We start from the raw sequence: 17,486 nt of genomic DNA, 5'->3' as shown, positions 1-17,486 counted from the left end.
TTACACTAGAAATAAAAAAGAAATGAAATACTTGATCGACCAATGGAAAAAGAAGGGGATGTGTTCGAGTAACGAACATTTGTTACTTTACTATCATGTGTGTTCCAGACATCGCAAGAAAATGATCTGTCTCGAGACTCAGTATTTTAATTTGAATAGGATTCTTCTGCTCGCTATTGGCGTATGGCCCTATAAACAATCAAACTTCACTCGATTTCAATTTATTTTTTTGTTTACAATTTTAACTACAGGTCTTATATTTCAGGTAAGTTCTAATGTATATATAATGATATTATTAATATATATAAAAAATTATTACAAAAAAGCAATATTATACCACACATGTAACATAAATATCTTACAATTTAGATTAGAAGGAAATTATATTAACTATAAATTATAACTGTATATAGTCACACATAGGAGTTTGCACTTATTGTTTAATTTTACATTTTAAATAATTAATATATGTATATGTATATATACAGAGTGTTTTATTTTAATCGCCCCAAGCAAATATTTCGAAAACTGAGCCCGATAGGCAAAAATGTTTTAGACAAAAGTTGCGAGGAAACCATATGATAAAAATATAGGTTTGACTTTAAGTGACCTTTTTAAGATGAAGTCAATGCGATGTTTTTTTAAATAGAATCCTACATTTCTTATTGCATATTCTTGTAGCTTATCTCGAGAGCTTTTCAAAATACTATAATAAAGTATTTTTCCATTAAATGCTTTTTAAGTTATTTTATATTTTAATCTGGCATATTTTGATATAAACAATAAAATATCTCGTAAAATATTTAGTTTTCAATAATCTTATTATAATACTTTTATGTACAGAATAATGAGACAAATTAATTAGTGTAAAAAAAACAAATAATTATTTAAAAAAATACATTGTAAATAATTACATACGTTTTCTTAAAAACAATTATTTTTTTATATCAATTGAATTGTCTCATTATTCTGTGCATAAAAGTATTACGGCAAGATTATCGAAAACTAAATATTTTATGAGATATTTTAGTTTGCTTCCTTATAGAGGAAGCTTTGTTTCCGTGACAAAATTTTTTTTCGAGTTTTTTATGCCAATGCGTTTAGAATGTTCCAAAATGTCTAAAAATTATATTCCTAAAAAATGTCTGTATGTATGTATATATGTATGTATATACGTGTGTATGTGTGTATGTATGTACGCAATATATTGTATAATCTCACACTTACGCAATTTTTGAGATATCGGAATAAATTTTTTTTACATGGATAGAGTATCATTCAAGAATGATTGATATTGAATTTGGTGAGAATCGATGAAAAGGTTTTTTTTCTATAAAATTTTTAATTTTTTGAGAAATGCCTGTACACGCTATAACTTTCGGAAAATTTGAGATATTGAGTTTAATTTTTTATAAGGAATAGAGTATTATTAAAAGATGTTTGGGTAAATATGCATAAAGTGGGCAACCTTACGGATGATCTTGATTTTGATACATGTTGTCAAGGTTATCGTCCTGTGTGACCTTGACCTTGAAAACAGTGGCGGTCACGATACGTTCAAAAGTTATGAAGCATAAGGAAGAGCTGAAATTTTAGTTTTAAATCAGAAACAGGTTTGGGTTAGGTTATATCTTCCGGAAGTGGTGCCCCTCGTAGGGGTGGGGCGGAACTCACTGTATGCACGCACATTTATAATGCTAAGCAACGTTGACCCTACAATTGTTGTATGGTTGAAAAAGTATATGCGTGTACGCAGTGGGTTCTGCCCTCCCTCCCTAAAGAGAGGGGCGGGGGCATTTCCGAAAAATATAACTTATCCTAAACCTATTTCTAATTTAAAACTAAAATTTCGTTTGAGTTATAGAGTTTGAGTTAGTTTAAACGCAATTTTGAAATTTCTCATCGAATAGAAGCTTTTTTCGGTGCAATAGAAAAAATGTTTCCCATTTTACCTAATGTGTCATTAAATATATCTTCGGATAAATAGCAATAAATAGAAAATTGTTTTTTACCTTTTTCTAAGGTCAACCACTAACTAAAATCTTACACATTATAATCCTTTGAAGCCAACTTTAATAATTTTTCTTTGTTGGTAACTTTTGAACAGATCGTGACCGCCACTTTCTTCATGGTTAAAATCACTCAGGACGATGACCTCGATAACATATGTCAAGATCAAGGTCATCTGTGAGGTTGCCCACTTTATGCATATTTACCGATGTTTGATATTTAATTTAGTGAGGAACGGTGAAAGATTTTATTTATCATAAAATTTTGAATTTTTAAAGAAATGTTTGTACACGTTGTAATTTTCGCAAATTTTGAAATATTGGGTTAAATTTTTTTACGTAAATAGAGTATCATTCAAGAATATGGTTGGTATTGAATTTAGTGAGGAACGGTGATTGCTTCTTTATTTTTTTATTTCGCTCACAAAGCTTCCTCTGTAAGGAAGCAAAAATTGAAAAATCCGCATGCTTAAAGGAGTTTAAACTTTGTGAGATAAAATTATGAGGAAACAATGTGCAAGTTTCTAATTTGCATAATTCAGCTTGTTTTATATTTTATTTTTTATATCAAAATATGTCAGAATAAAATATAAAATAATTCAAAAAGTACTTAATGAAAAAATACTTTATTATAGTGTTTTGAAAAGCCCTCGAGATAAGCTCTAAGAATATGCAATAAAAAATGGGGAGTTACGTTTAAGAAAACATCAATCACATTGACTTTACCTTAAGAAGGTTACTCAATATCAAGTCTATATTTTTATCATATGGTCCCGTCGAAATCATGCAACTTTTCTCTGAAACATTTTTATCTATCGGGCTCAGTTTCCGAGATATTTGCCTGGGGCGATTAAATTGAAACACTCTGTATATATACACTGTCGAGCAATTAAGTTTCGAGACTTGCCTCGCATTTTCGAACGTTTAATTTGTTTGTGCTGCCATTTTAGGGGGTTATTCACAACTCAATACTCAACACGTGGTGCAGGTTTTAAATTATTTGGTTTAATAGTTAATGAGATCCAGTCACGCGAAGTTGCGTTACAAAATTTTGTTTAGAAATTGATGTAATACAAGAAACTCTTAACAATGCGCCAACATTAAATTCTACGTTAAACTAGAGAAGTCTCCAATAGAAACGTTACAAATCATTCAACAAGCCTACGGAGTGTCAGCTAAGCATAAGAGTAACGTTTCGAAGATATAGATGATATAAAAAAATATGAATCAAATTTTAAAAGGGCTTGCTTCAGAGGACTATCAGAGTTGCTTTGAACAATGGCGGAGACGTTGAACTGTGTCGAGTTAGGTGGTGACTGTATTGAAACTTTTTAACTGTCTAAGATTTGTACGATCAAAAATAAATTTTTTATACGAAAGTCTCGAAACTTAATTGTTCCACAGTGTATATATATATATATATATATATATATATATATATATATATATATATATATATATATATAGGGGAAAATAGGGTAAAACCGGGTAATTTTTTGGATTTGACTTTCTACAAAAAATCAGAGAATAAAAAAAATTTTGTCAACCGTTAATAGTCTTTACTGAACCTTAAATTATGAGAAAATAAGGCTAGTTGCGGAAAAAAAATTTTTTTGGTTACCAAGAATAACAAAATTTTTTGGAGAAGTCAAAGTACCCGGTTTTATCCTACCCGTAGGGTCAAACCGGGTACCCATTTGAAAATATTGGGTAACAAACCATCCTGTAATTACAAAATTTAGATTTATTTTAATCAAAATACAATATAAAGATGTATTCTATTGACAAAAATCACAAGTAAAGATATCCTTGTTCGACATTGCTGCAGGACTTCCTTGTTTAACTTTTTAGCTTTAGAAGTCTCAAAAAGCTTTTTTTTTTTTTAGTGGTTTCTTTTTCAGAGCGTTAATTTTCGTTTTCAACTGCTTTTTGTAGGGACACAAAATCAGGATTCAACACTTCTTCTTCTTCTTTTCATTATATGAGATGTGTAAGATGTCAAAGTACCCGGTTTTGCCACAACACAAGAAAAGTAACAAATACGGCGGTTAGGTTGTATATTCCGGCGTACAAATTGCTGATCAAAATTAATCTGACATACTCTCTAATATGTACAGAATGCAATGCTGCATTTACCGAAACATGCTCTATGTAGAAAAAGTGCACGACGACTCGATTCTTGCCTCGATATCGATTTTTTTAAAACTAAAAACTTTGAATTTTTATTAAAAAAGAAATATCGTGTGCATAGGGTTTGTTTTAAAATAATGATGGCGCCAATCTACAACTAATAACACAAGTTAGACATAGATAGCAGCATTTATTACGAAAAAACAGAGATAGCTAGTTTGACTCGCCTACCCGGTTTTACCCAACTTTTCCCTATATATATAGCTGTCTTTTTATACCCGAGCGTCTATCGGTAATTGCGTCGTTCGCCCCCAGGTGGGGATAACGACACGTTGTTTTCGGCGGGTAATTTCGGTAAACGCGTCGCTTCCCCTGTGCGAAACGACGCGGCGTTTCGGCGGGTGACGCTCGGGATCTTCCGGCAGCGTTCGGCTGTGCTCGGGCTTGTCGTATAACGGCGTAACGGCGGCCGTATAACGGTCGTATGGTTCTTTACCGCAATGGCGATAATTTAAGTATTAAAAAGGGCGCTAGGCGCCTCTGCCACTGCCCGGCTGGTGTTCGCCGGGCGGCAGACTTCCGGCCGGCTACGTGCCGGGTAACGATGGGGGTGCATCGTTATACAAATACAATATTATAAAAGTTATTTAAAATAGGTTCAATAATACAAAATAAAAATATCTGTATATGCCTATGTGCTTATGCTCTTATGACTTTAGAAAAATAATTTTTTTTTGCAAACTTGTAAGTAAAATTATTATTTACAGTGTACTCCATTTATTTCACATAAATGTACTTTGGATTTTGTCATCAAAGTTTTATCTTCCACATCGTTCTTTGCTGTCTTTGTGATAAAATATATCATATTTTATGTTAATATCAAAGCTGTGAGTATATAGCGTATAAAATTGAGAGTTTACAAAATAATTTATAAGTTAAAGATTTACTCAAACACACATACACACACAACACATACAACAAACAGGAAAAATGTTTTAGTTAAATAAATTCTTTTATATCAACAATCTTTTTTATATGTCATTGTTATATATAAGAACGGTGTATAAAATTGTCCAAAACAACAGGTAAAAGATTTACTGGAGCAGCTACAGCATATATATAATGAATTAAAAGACAAAAATGAATTTGCTATCATATTCGCATATGGATGCAAGGCCAAACGTTGTACCGCTGTATTTACTGGTAAGATATTTTTAAATTTTTAGATAAGATCATATTTTCTTTTGTAACATGCAGAAATTGTCAAGGTATCAGCGGAAAATCGAATAGAGTATACAATATTTTTTCTATAATACCAATAATATGCATATATGATATACAATATTAATTATGTCTATCAAAACATTTGTGACACACACATTTATAATGATCAGTAACAACAGATATAAAAAATTGTTTTCTTTTTTTTAATAGGAAACAAATGTTGAAAATAACATGTTTTTTTATTAAAAAAAAAGATTGGTGTTTATTTGTTTTTTTAATAAATATGTTATCATTTTTATTTATTTTTTTATTAATATAATAAGAAATAACTAATGTTCTTATATTTTAAATTTCTTTTTCAGAAAATGATTTTAATGATTTAGTAGTAAGGCTTTTGCGGAAAATTACATAAAATACGATCATTTCCAATTATTTTCAGTCAATCTAGTTGAGAATTATCTGAATTGCGTTGTGTTTGATATCACATTAATCGCAAAAATCTCATTAAATTTTTAAAATAGCGTTTAAAAAAATTAAATAAAAATATAAGAGAACTTTATATAATTTTTTTATTATATTAAAATAATGGCTGAAATACATTTTTAAAAACTACAAATGTAAAATTATTAAATATTACAAATTAAATTATAAATGATTATAAATATAAAAACTGTGGAGGTCGCAATGATGGCGGTCGGGGAAAAGATGGTTAAGACATGTGCTCGAAGAGAAATGTGCGGGTAATTAAAGTAGAGAGAATGGAATCGGAGCGGAGGAAAGAATTAGGAAGAACGAAAAGGAAGGAGAGAGACTGGAGAGGTCGATAAGGAACTAAGAAGGAGGAATTAGATAAGGTATGGCACAGTAAAGGCGCACGAAAAGAGTTGAGTGGGAAGATCCGAGAAGTGGCGCCGGATATACGAAAAGAACTAGGATCGAGCACATGGGAAATCAATAGAAATCGATAAGGAAACGAAAAGTAGGAGTGGAATACATAATTAGGAAAAGTAAAGAAAAGCAAAGATGCGACAGAAATGAAAAAGGAAAAGAGGGACTGGATTACGGAGGCAGAAGGATAACAGAGGAAGGAGAAAAAAGAGAAGGGGAGAGCAACAGGTGAGGAGAGTCGAACGAAGTGGTGTGATAGAAGAGGAGACAGGTTAAGCGCAGAAAGACGGTAGAAAAAAGAGTGTGAGTGAGAAAAGTGGTAAGGAGGAGAAGGAAGTGAAAGGAAAGAGAGGTGGAAGGAAGAGGAAGAAGGATAAATATAGAGAAGTGGATAAAATAATTGGTGGAGGAGGTAAGGGAAAAAAGGAAAAAACTAAAACTATGAGAGAGAGAGAGATAGAGAGAGGAAAGAAGAGGGTGAAAGGTCAACATCGACAACAGAGGAGAAGAGAGAAGAAGAGCAGGACGAGAAGAGAGAGAGAAAAATAAGGGATCGAGCAAGAGAAAAGGAAAAGATGATAAGGAGGAGACAGGTTGTAGTGAGGCGGACGAGGGAGAGAAGAGGACAAGGAAGAGAAAGGAGAGGAAGTAAAATCTGGGTGGGACACGGAAGAAGATAGTGAGCCGGATAGAAAAGATGGTGAGAAAGGAGGAGGGAAAAAGTATTGACGAGCGGTAGAAGGAGGGGGAAGGAAGAAAGAGGACGAGTGACAACGGGGGAGGGCGATGAAGAGAAGAGAAAGTAGAAAGTGAGATACGAAAGGAAACGGATGTAAGAGAGGAAAAGGAGACAGTAGGAGAAGAGGAAGAACGGAAGGAATCAACAGGGCTTCCTCCTTCGAAAGACGGGAAGGCAATGAGAGGAGAGAGAGTGAAGAGCGAGAGAGAAGAAGAAGAAGGAGAAGAAATATGATATGGGGAGGAGTCAAAGGAGAAGAGCCAGAGAAGAGAAGGAAGGAAATAAGCCAAAGGAATGATGGAGGAGGTATTAGGAAGGAGGGCAAAAATAAGGAGGATGGAAAAGAGAGTAGAAGAGGGAAGAAGAAGGTTTTTGATTATAGAGATGGAGGATGAAGGGGAAAGAGAGGAACTGTTAGGGAAGAAGTATGAGATTAGGAAAATATGGGAAGTGGGAATAGATGAAGACTTGACGGAGATAGGGAAACAAGGGATGGAAGAGAAGAAGCTAAGGTGGAAACTGTTAGAGAAGGCAAAGGAGGAAAGAAAAAAGAAAAGAAGTGCGGTAGTGAGTTATAAGAGGACCTGGGTAGATGGGAAGAAATGGAAGTGAGATGAGGAGAGGAAGGTATGGTGGGAGAAGAGAGGAGGGTAACATTTAGCGGGGTAAGAGGAAAATGTTATAGACGTAGAAATAAGATTAGCGGTAAGAGTGGAAAAAGAAGGAAAGATACGGACGGTAGAAAGTATATATGTGAGGATGGGAAAAAGGAAGCGAAATGGAAGAAGTGTGTGAGGAGGAGAAATAAGTTTAGGAGAAGATAGGTTAAGAGAGTAATGTATGAAGAATTGGAGAGGAGGAAGGGAGCAGAGAGGGGAGGATTTGTAAAAAATATAAGAGAATGTGTAAGAAGGAGGACTTTGTAAAGACTTTGTAACCCCTTTGAGGTACAAATAAAGCCTATTATCTATCTGTCTATCTATAAAAACTGTGTTTTTGTATCCATAATACAGACAATTTCTTTAACTTAATTTTTGATTTATTTGTGAAGAATTTACTCAATTTTAGAAATGTTAATTACATAACTATATAGCCAATTGGAATGCGATCTCAAACTTATTATCTAAAAAATTAAAAATATTGACAAATCAACTGCAATAACTCAAAAATAAAAATATAAATATCTAAAAAAAATCAAAACATGTTAAAAAAAAAATAAAAAAAACAATTTTTTTTTATATTTCTAGTAGGTACAAATATATATACATATATGTATAAATCAAATAAAATTGTAAAAAAGATTTAAATGTGTAATCAATTATACAATATAAAAATCGATCACAAGATTAATTAATTAATATCACTGTAGTTGGGTTAATATCAGTATATTAAAATTTATAATGCATGGATGAACTTGAGATATCATAAATTAACTTAAGAAAATTATATGACAAAAATTTGAATAACAATTGCTTTCTAATCCTTTTAGTATGTGGTATTTGCAGCATATGTGCTCTTATAGTTTTTGAGTTATGGTCGAGAATCTTTGACGTTATATTACCAATGAACATATCTCGATCACGTGGCTTACCGTACACAATGGAATATTTTGTCGATCAAGAAACATATTTCTATTGGATTCTGTTACACATTAATGTATCGTTCTGCGTCGGAGCAACTGCAATGGTAGGAATAGGAACAACGCTTATTGCGTATTTTCAACATATATGTGGTATGTTTAGAATATCCAGGTAAGACACAAACATAGAATTACGAAGATTCGAGTATTAAATAAAATAGTTTTGTTATCTTGAATAAATCTAGTGTTTCTTTCATAAAGACAAAAAAAAGTACAGTTCGATAAATATATTAATTGCAGTTATCGTATTAAACGCGCTATGCAAATTAATACGTTAAAAAATTATAAACTTAAAAATGAGGTTTTAATATTGGAAGGATTAATTAGTGCCGTAGATATTCATCGGCAATCTATAAAGTTAGTATCTATACTGGACGATAAATACTTATATGTATATACATATATATGTGTACATACAAATATATAATATTTCTAATAATATCTTTGGTTTTTAAAGATTATCCAAACTTTTGGTATCCAAAATTGAGAAAATGTTGTTCAGTTTAATACTAGTCGGAGTAACCTCTTTGAGTCTTAATCTCTTTCGAGTAAGTTTTGTGTTAGATTTCTATATCCACTATTTTCACAAATAATACTTAATTTATGCACATATTTCACGTTATATTGTGTTTCTCTCTCTCTTTTTCTTGCTGATATCTTTAATTTTATAAAATCTATAATTCTTATAGTTTAATCATAATCGTTCACTTATTAATAAGCTCTATCGCGTATAATCTTTAGGAAGTGTAATAAATGCAGATGCAAATCCATTACAATCACATTCTTGTGTTTTAGATTTTTCAAATCATATCATACGGAGATGAAATCAAGGAAATCTTATTTCCCTTTATATTTGTAACTATTTGTATTCTATATATGTTCGTAGCCAATTATATTGCGCAGGATTTAACAGATCATAATAATGATTTCTTTGCTATCGTGTAAGAGACATTATTTTATACAAATTGTATGAAATCTCGTATCTTAAAGAGTTTATTAGATGCAGGGAGATCAACGTTATTGCCTAGAAATATACGTATACAGTATGTCTGATTTAAGTGAATACGCGTAAATATTTCATAAAAATTTAAAGATACAAAAAGTTCAAACCAAAAGTTGTTTGGTTAGAAAGAGGACATAATATGACGCAATTAGCTACGCCAATTAGCTGTGGCCTCTTTCTAACCAAATAACTTTCGTTTGAACAACTTTTTTGTATTTTTAATTTTCTATGAAATATTTACGCGTATTCATTTAAATCAAACATATTGTATGCTATCTTTACATGATTGCGTAGGTACGACGTTCAGTGGTATGAAGTTTCATTACATATACAGAAACTGATACTATTTCTGCTACAACAAGGAACAAAAAAATTTGTTGTAAGTATCGGTGGATTATTTGTCGGATCGTTGGAGTGTTTCGCCACGGTAAATAACAAATATATCATCAAATTATACATACGAGGCAACATATTACAAATAAATGTTACAGTTGGTGAAAACTTCGGTTTCTTATTTTACTGTAATATATTCAACGCAATAATAAGGTAAGAATGAAAATAATAGGAAATAAATTATAATCTGGCAAAAATTTAGTTAAGTAAACTTCAATATGACAATTATGTTACATTTAAAAGTTAAAATTGCTTTATTATTAATCCTATGGTTTGTATTTGAATAGTCATAAAAAATCTATAAAAATGAATGTATTTAATTAAAGATACAAAATATATTTAAAAAATATATTTAAAATTATATTTAAAAATTTATATTTATAACAAATATACATGTAATTAAGATATATTAAAAGAAAAAAAAATACGCATTTAATTAAAGATATTACATTTATTTTCAATAACATCAAAAAATTCATCAAAAACATCAAATAATTATGCATTCATTGATTTATTTGAATATAAAACACGAAATAAAACATTGATACAAATTTACTTCGTTTTAAATTATTCTTAAATTTTATCTTTACTCTTGCGATACATGTATTGTCACATTACTTTTAATAAATAATTTATATATTATTAATGCTTGGCAAACTTTTTTCATTGCTTAAATTTTTTATAATAACCTATATGCAAATAAAATATTAATATTTGAGAAATAAAATCGTCTTCAATAAAAATCATATTATTTTTAGATATCATTTAATAATTAAATGTTTTGTGTATGTAAAGCTAAAAAAGATGATTATTCTTAAAGATGACACAAAATTAGTAATTATATATGTATATATATTATATAATTGATTTGGTTAACATTATGTCGTTTTTAAGCATTTTGATAATTCGTAATTTATTTTTTCGTGATTTATGGAATTTGTGTAACGAAACATGCAAATATTATTTTCGGTAAATATTAACAAAAGGTGATCCAGCCTCAATGACCTTGACCTTGACATATGTTGTCAAGGTCATCGCCTTGAATAATTCTCAAAAACTTTTAACCGTCGCTCGTTATTCATTAAAAAGTTATTAACAAACAAAGATTTGTAAAAATCAAGGTTTGTACATAGTCTGATAATGAAAAACTTGATATTAAACTTGTTAATTTATAAAAATAGTCTTATCCATATTACACACATACACTTAAACCAACATGCAAATTATTATATAGGATGTTCAAAAATAAAATATTAGTATGTTGAATAAACTATTTATTGGATATAATCTGCTTATCCGCAAAAAAGAAATAATAATAATAATACGTTTATTACAACACTTTGTCTTTTAAAGATTTTTTACGGCATTGTTAGGGAGAGCGGAATAAAATTATTGCGCAAATTATTAATTAAAAGTTTGATACCATGATCATATACCATGCACAAAGATCTGATTACTCGTTTAAATAGTACGAGTTGTACCGAAACGGCCCGATGCTTCTAAGAGTGAATGACATTCGCCTCGAAGATCAAACATATCTTAAGAGTGCGGACAATAGAATGAAACATGTAAACCTGTGGTACAAAGAAAGTGGCAAATACGCATGCGCAACTTTTGCGCAAGAAATTCTCTCTATATAAATATTTTTTCTCTTATTTTCTTAAATAACACCTCCTGAAATTACTCCGTTATCATATCGATCGCATAATTAGGGAATTTATTGCGAGAAAAATTGTTAAATTGTGTATATTCTACTTTTGCCGCGTTCTATAGTTATATCGGCGCTTTGTGAATTACACGAAATTATATATAATTTGTGTTAAAATTTACACTAGAAGAGAAAAGAAATAAAATACCTGGTCGATTAATGGAAAAAGAAGGGGATATACTTTCGTTATTTCATTATCATATATGTCCCAGACATTGCGAGACGATGATCTGTCTAGAGACTCAGTATTTTAATCTGAATAGGATTCTTCTGCTCGCTATTGGCCTGTGGCCCTATAAACAATCGAATTTCACTCGACTTCAATTCATTCTTTTGTCAACTATTTTAACGACAAGTCTTATATTTCAGGTAAGCTCTAATACCCATACAGCACAGAATATTGCAGTAATATTGCAGCAACATTGCAACATTGCCGCAATGTTGCTGCAATGTTCTGTGCTGTACGGGTATATATAATGATATTATTAATATATACAAATTATACTGCAAAGAAGCAAGTTGTGTTTATAAATAAAATTTTTAAGCAAATGTAATATTATAAAATTTATTTTAAAAGAGTTTAATAACATATAAAATAAAAAATTTGTGTATTAATCTGTGCGCGCGCGCTTATGACTTTAGAAAAATAATTTTTTGATGCAAACTCGTAAGTAAAATTACTATTTGCAGTGTACACCATTTATTTCACACAAATGTACATCGGATTTCATCGCCAAAATTTTATCTTCCGCATCTTTTTTCACTCTTTTTGTGATAAAATATAATATGTTCAGTGTTAATATCAAAGCTGTGAGTATATAACGTATGTATAAAGTTCAAAGCTTACAGAATAATTTATGAGTTAACAACTTATTCAATATATATAACAATCAGAAAAAATATTATTGTAAAATAATTTCTTGTACAAACAATTTTTTCTACATGTCACTTTATATATGAAAACGGTGTATATATTTAAAAAAAACAGGTGAAAGATTTACTAGAGCAGCTACAGCTTATATGTAATGAATTAAAAGATAAAAACGAATTTGCTATCATAAACGAATATGGATGCAGTGCCAGACGTTGTACCGCTGCACTTACGAGTAAGATTTTTTTAGCTTTTCAATTCACGTTTCCTTCTTAACGCGCAAGAGTTGCCAAAAAAAAGTTTTCAGAGGAAAATCGATTCAGAAAGAGAGTATGTATCATTTCTATATTTCATATATATATATACAAACTCCACACAAAAATTTTAGGAGCATTTAATTTTTCTTAAAATCTAAGCAAATTTCAGGGAGTTGTATCTTCGTTATAAATGTCAATGAAATTTAAATCCTAAAAAGGATTTCAAAACTTAAAATCTTTACTTTCAAGAAGTCATTATTTTTTCGAGTTTCTGTGAGTTATTAGTAATTTTTATATGTAGAAAATTACGAATTGGACAAAATGGGAAATTCTCTTCTCACTTTGTGGACCTGTGAAACGCTAAAAAAAAAAAATCAACGGAAATTTTCGATATCCAAATGTGAAAGCTTAAAGTTTTCCCTACAAAATCGTATTCTTTTAATGTTTCTAAAATTTTTTGTTACTGGCTTATCACTCATCAATAAAAAATGAGCATTTTGTCATTGATTGTTCTTAAAAATAACGTAAAAATTAGCAATTTTTCCTTTTTCTATTTTGACCAAGAAAACAATTGTATAAAACAACAAAAAATTTGTTTCTCGTTTTTTATACTTTAAAATATTCTGCATTTAAAAAAGATCTGCCAATTAGCTATGCGATCTTTTTTATGATGGTCATTATGGTTTTCTGGGGCAAAACGTACAATAAATTGTGAAATTTTTCATCTTCAATAGAAAAAAAGAAAAAATGGAATATAAAGTTCAATTAACGTTAAAGAAATTGATTTTCAGTGATTTTCACTACATTGACCTTTACTAAGTGTCAGCAAGAACAAAAAAAAATTTGCTTAGTTTTTTTTTTTTCATTAAAACTTGAAACAATTTTGCTGACATTAGCGTTATCCAAATCGTATCACGAGGAGATCGCATGGTCGGATTTAAATTTCATTCATCTTTAACGAGGAGATAGCTTCCTGAATTTTGCCTATTTTTCAAGAAAAATTTAATGTTTCTATAATTTTTGCGAGTAGTTTTTTATACATGTATATACAGGGTTTTTTATACATGTATATACAGGATGGGACATTTATATTGAGACACCTAAATATCTAAAAAATAAAGCAAAATGGAAAGAAATGTTTCAGACAAAAGTTGTTCAGTTCTAAGGGGGTTATAAGATAATGCCATTAGTTTGACCTTGGGTGGAGGCGCTTCGGAGATTTCAATGTTAATCGTTTTTTTTTAAATAGAAATATATAGATATTTTTTACATAAATTAATTCCTTGCAATATTCTACATAAAAAGTTATAGGGGTATGATGGCCAAAAGTTTAATAGTTTTTACGAGATATTTTATACTTTATTTTATTACTTTACTTCGACATAATTTTACATAAACTATGAAATATTTCATAAAATTATTTATTTTGCAATTATGTTACTTTAATATTTTAAACTCAAAAAATAAGAGACATCAATTGGTGTAAAGTGTAAAAAAAATAAAACAGGATTGACATTGAAATTTCCGAAGCGCCTCCCATCCAAGGTCAAACTAACGGTACCATCTTATGACCCTCTTAGAATCGAACAACTTTTGTCTGAAACATTTTTTTCTATCTTGCTTTACTTTTTAGATATTTAGGTATCTCCATATAAATGCCCCACTCTGTATATTTGACATATATATATGTTTCGCATATCATAACTCTCTATGTATCATATATATATAATATATATCAATTATGTTTACAAAAATATTTGTTATACACACACATTTATAATGATTAGTAACAAATAAAGATGTAGAAAAACCGTGTCATTTCTTATGGAAAACAGACATTGGAAAAAAGTGCTTTTTTTTATAGAAAAGAAAAATTTGATTTTTTAAATTTATTTTTATTAATATGATATTACTTTTCTCTTTGTATTTTTTATTAATATAATAAGAAAAAATTAAAAACTTCTTTTACTTTTAATTTATTTTGTCTGAAAGTAATTATATTAAAATAATGAGAGTTTTGTCGCAAGTTACATCGCAAGTATATCATTCAAATCATTGGCATAACAGAAATTTTTATTATTCATCTAATTGCAAATTATTCGAATTATGTTGTGTTTGGTATTAGTTTAATCACAAATATTAACTTATTGATTCATCAAAATCAGGTTAAAAAAAAAACAAATTAAAAATATAAAAACCTTAATGTTATTATTATTATATTAAATTGGCGACTAAAATATATTTTAAAAATTACAAGTTGTGTTTTTGTATCTACAATAAAAACAGTTCATTCAAATTCAATTTTGATTTGTTTTTGCAGAATTTATCTAATTAAAATATTAATTACATAACTATATATAGCTAATTGGAATGCAATCTATATTTAGAATAGTTGTGATTAGCTCAAATATAGAATCTAAAAATTGAAAATTTAAAAATAATGAAAAATCGACTTGCATTAATTTAGATCTAAAGATGTAACTGTCCGAAAAAATAATATTTATAATAAAAAAGAAATAAAGTTTGCCTTAAAAAAAAAAAAAAATGTATTTTATGTATAAAAATATTTTTTTTTTATTTATATCTTTAGTAATAAATATATTTAAATCAAATAAAACAAAATTGAGAAGACTCAGATGTGTAATTAATTACATAATATAAAAATTGATCACAATTGGGCTAACACAAATATATTAAAAATATAATGCCTGAATGAGTTTGAGGTAACGTAAACAAACTTAGGAAAATTATATGACAAAAATTTGAATAACAATTTCTCTCTAACGCTTTTAGTATGTGGTATTTGCAGCCTATCTGGTTTTCTCGTCGCTCAATTTTGGTCGAGTATCCTCGATAATATATTATCAATAAACGTATCTGAATCACATCATTTACCAATTCCAATGGAATATTTCGTAGATGAAGAAAAATATTCCTATTGGATTTTGCTACATTTTAATGTATCGTTCTGCATCGGGGCAACTGCAATGGTAGGAATAGGAGCAACGCTTATTGCGTATCTTCAACACACTTGCGGAATGTTTAAAATAGCCAGGTATGAAATAAGGAACAACCATAAGAATTCACGCTCTTAGTATAATCTTGTCATTTTTAAAAGAAATATTTTAAAGCCAAAACGATATGTTATTTGATGAACATAATTATTACACAGACATTATATTAAATTATTTATTAGCTATCGTATCAAAGACGCAATGAGCAACAACATGCTACAAAATATTAATCTCAGAAACAAATTTTTAATATACGAAGGCTTAATTTGGGCTGTGGACATTCATCGACAAGCTATGAAGTTTGTATATATCCAATAATGTGTTAAGATTATTATTATTCGTAATAGAAGATATTTTTCTTTTTTTTTTAAGATTGTCCAAATGTTTGCTATCAAGTATTGAACCGATGATGTTCTGTTTAATAATATTTGGGGTTACCTCGGTGAGCCTTAATCTCTATCGAGTAAGTTTTCTGGTTTGTTCTCCAATCTTTACTTTCGAGCAACCATTTTATATTTTACAAATGTATAGAATTGTGTTTCAAATTTATGTGGATTGTTGTAACTATTCATTAAGTACGATGATAATCGTCCATCCAATCGATAATATATTTCCAAACAGTTTTTGTATTTCTACGCTAAAAGAAATGACGAAAGAGAATCTAATATTATTAATATTTCAAGATAATCAACAAATAATAATTTTGAGTCTTTATAGTATTTAATAGAGACCAAAACACATAATATTAAAGCTTGCTACTATTCATAAAGTCATAGTTACATCATACGCGTAATAGACTAATTATTATCAGCGTGGTTCTCGTGTCATAGATTTTTCAGATTACATCTACAGATGATATATCTCTAAATAATGTCAAGGAATTAATAATGCCCATTATATGTGCAGCAATTACTGTCTTATATATGTTCTTATCCAACTATATCGGTCAACATGTAACGGATCACAATCATGATGTATTTGTTACTGTGTAAGAAACATTCCTGCAAAATAAAATTTAAGAAATCTAACTAGTTAAGAAACTGTTATATTAAAATGTAGGAGACAATGTTTTTGCACAACAAACAGAGGTTTGAAAAGCTTTTGCAATTTGTCTCAAATTATCTATTAGTCGATTAATTAATTTTTTTAGATATAATGTTCGGTGGTATATAGCTCCCTTGCATATACAGAAAATGATATTATTCCTGTTACAAAAAGAATCCAGAGATTTTGTTTTGAATGTCGGATTATTTGCCGTATCTATAGAATTTTTTGCCACGGTAAGATGATATGTAAAATATATAGGGATGTACATATGTTACGAATGGATAGCGTAATGAAACAGAATATCTTTTATTATAGTTGGTCAAGACCTCGGTGTCTTACTTTACGGTTATATATTCTACACAATGACGAGTCTAAATCAAATAATAGCATGGACGTAGTTTAATTAACAAAGAAATAACAAATCCCTATATTTCATGTATGAGCAAGATGGAAGATTTTATTTTGTAGCATGTAGAAATGCAGTTAGAATTTTTCATGCTAAAAGAAATATGGAGAAATAAAATTAATGAATAAGTTTAAACATTATCGTGCTACTTGTCCATC

General features: G+C 29.4%; 1 protein-coding gene across 1 annotated transcript; it reads left to right on the top strand.

Annotated features, from left to right (window-relative positions):
- Positions 1-109: 109 nt before the first annotated feature.
- Positions 110-17,429, top strand: LOC138932986 (uncharacterized). The gene is made up of 15 exons (XM_070295358.1): positions 110-265; positions 4,907-5,026; positions 5,225-5,342; positions 8,480-8,741; positions 8,870-8,986; positions 9,087-9,177; positions 9,425-9,570; positions 9,927-10,059; positions 12,722-12,839; positions 15,655-15,916; positions 16,058-16,174; positions 16,248-16,338; positions 16,706-16,863; positions 17,026-17,155; positions 17,238-17,429. The coding sequence occupies exons 1-15, from the start codon at positions 122-124 to the stop codon at positions 17,286-17,288; spliced, it is 2,058 nt and encodes a 685-aa protein (XP_070151459.1). The 5' UTR covers positions 110-121; the 3' UTR covers positions 17,289-17,429.
- The last annotated feature ends 57 nt before the right edge of the window (positions 17,430-17,486 follow it).

Source organism: Polyergus mexicanus, unplaced genomic scaffold, assembly GCF_030449975.1.
Source record: "Polyergus mexicanus isolate NDT 795.1 unplaced genomic scaffold, iyPolMexi1.0 SCAF_5, whole genome shotgun sequence".
NCBI lineage: Eukaryota > Metazoa > Arthropoda > Insecta > Hymenoptera > Formicidae > Polyergus > Polyergus mexicanus.
The sequence above is the reverse complement of the archived record's forward strand: the minus strand, read 5'-3'. Positions and strand labels throughout refer to the sequence as shown.

Coding starts and splice junctions, on each gene's coding strand:
- LOC138932986 (XM_070295358.1), top strand. CDS start 122: ATGATCTGTCTCGAGACTCAGTATTTTAATTTGAATAGGATTCTTCTG. Junction 9,571..9,926: donor AATGATTTCTTTGCTATCGT/GTAAGAGACATT, acceptor ATGATTGCGTAG/GTACGACGTTCAGTGGTATG. Junction 15,917..16,057: donor GGAATGTTTAAAATAGCCAG/GTATGAAATAAG, acceptor ATTATTTATTAG/CTATCGTATCAAAGACGCAA.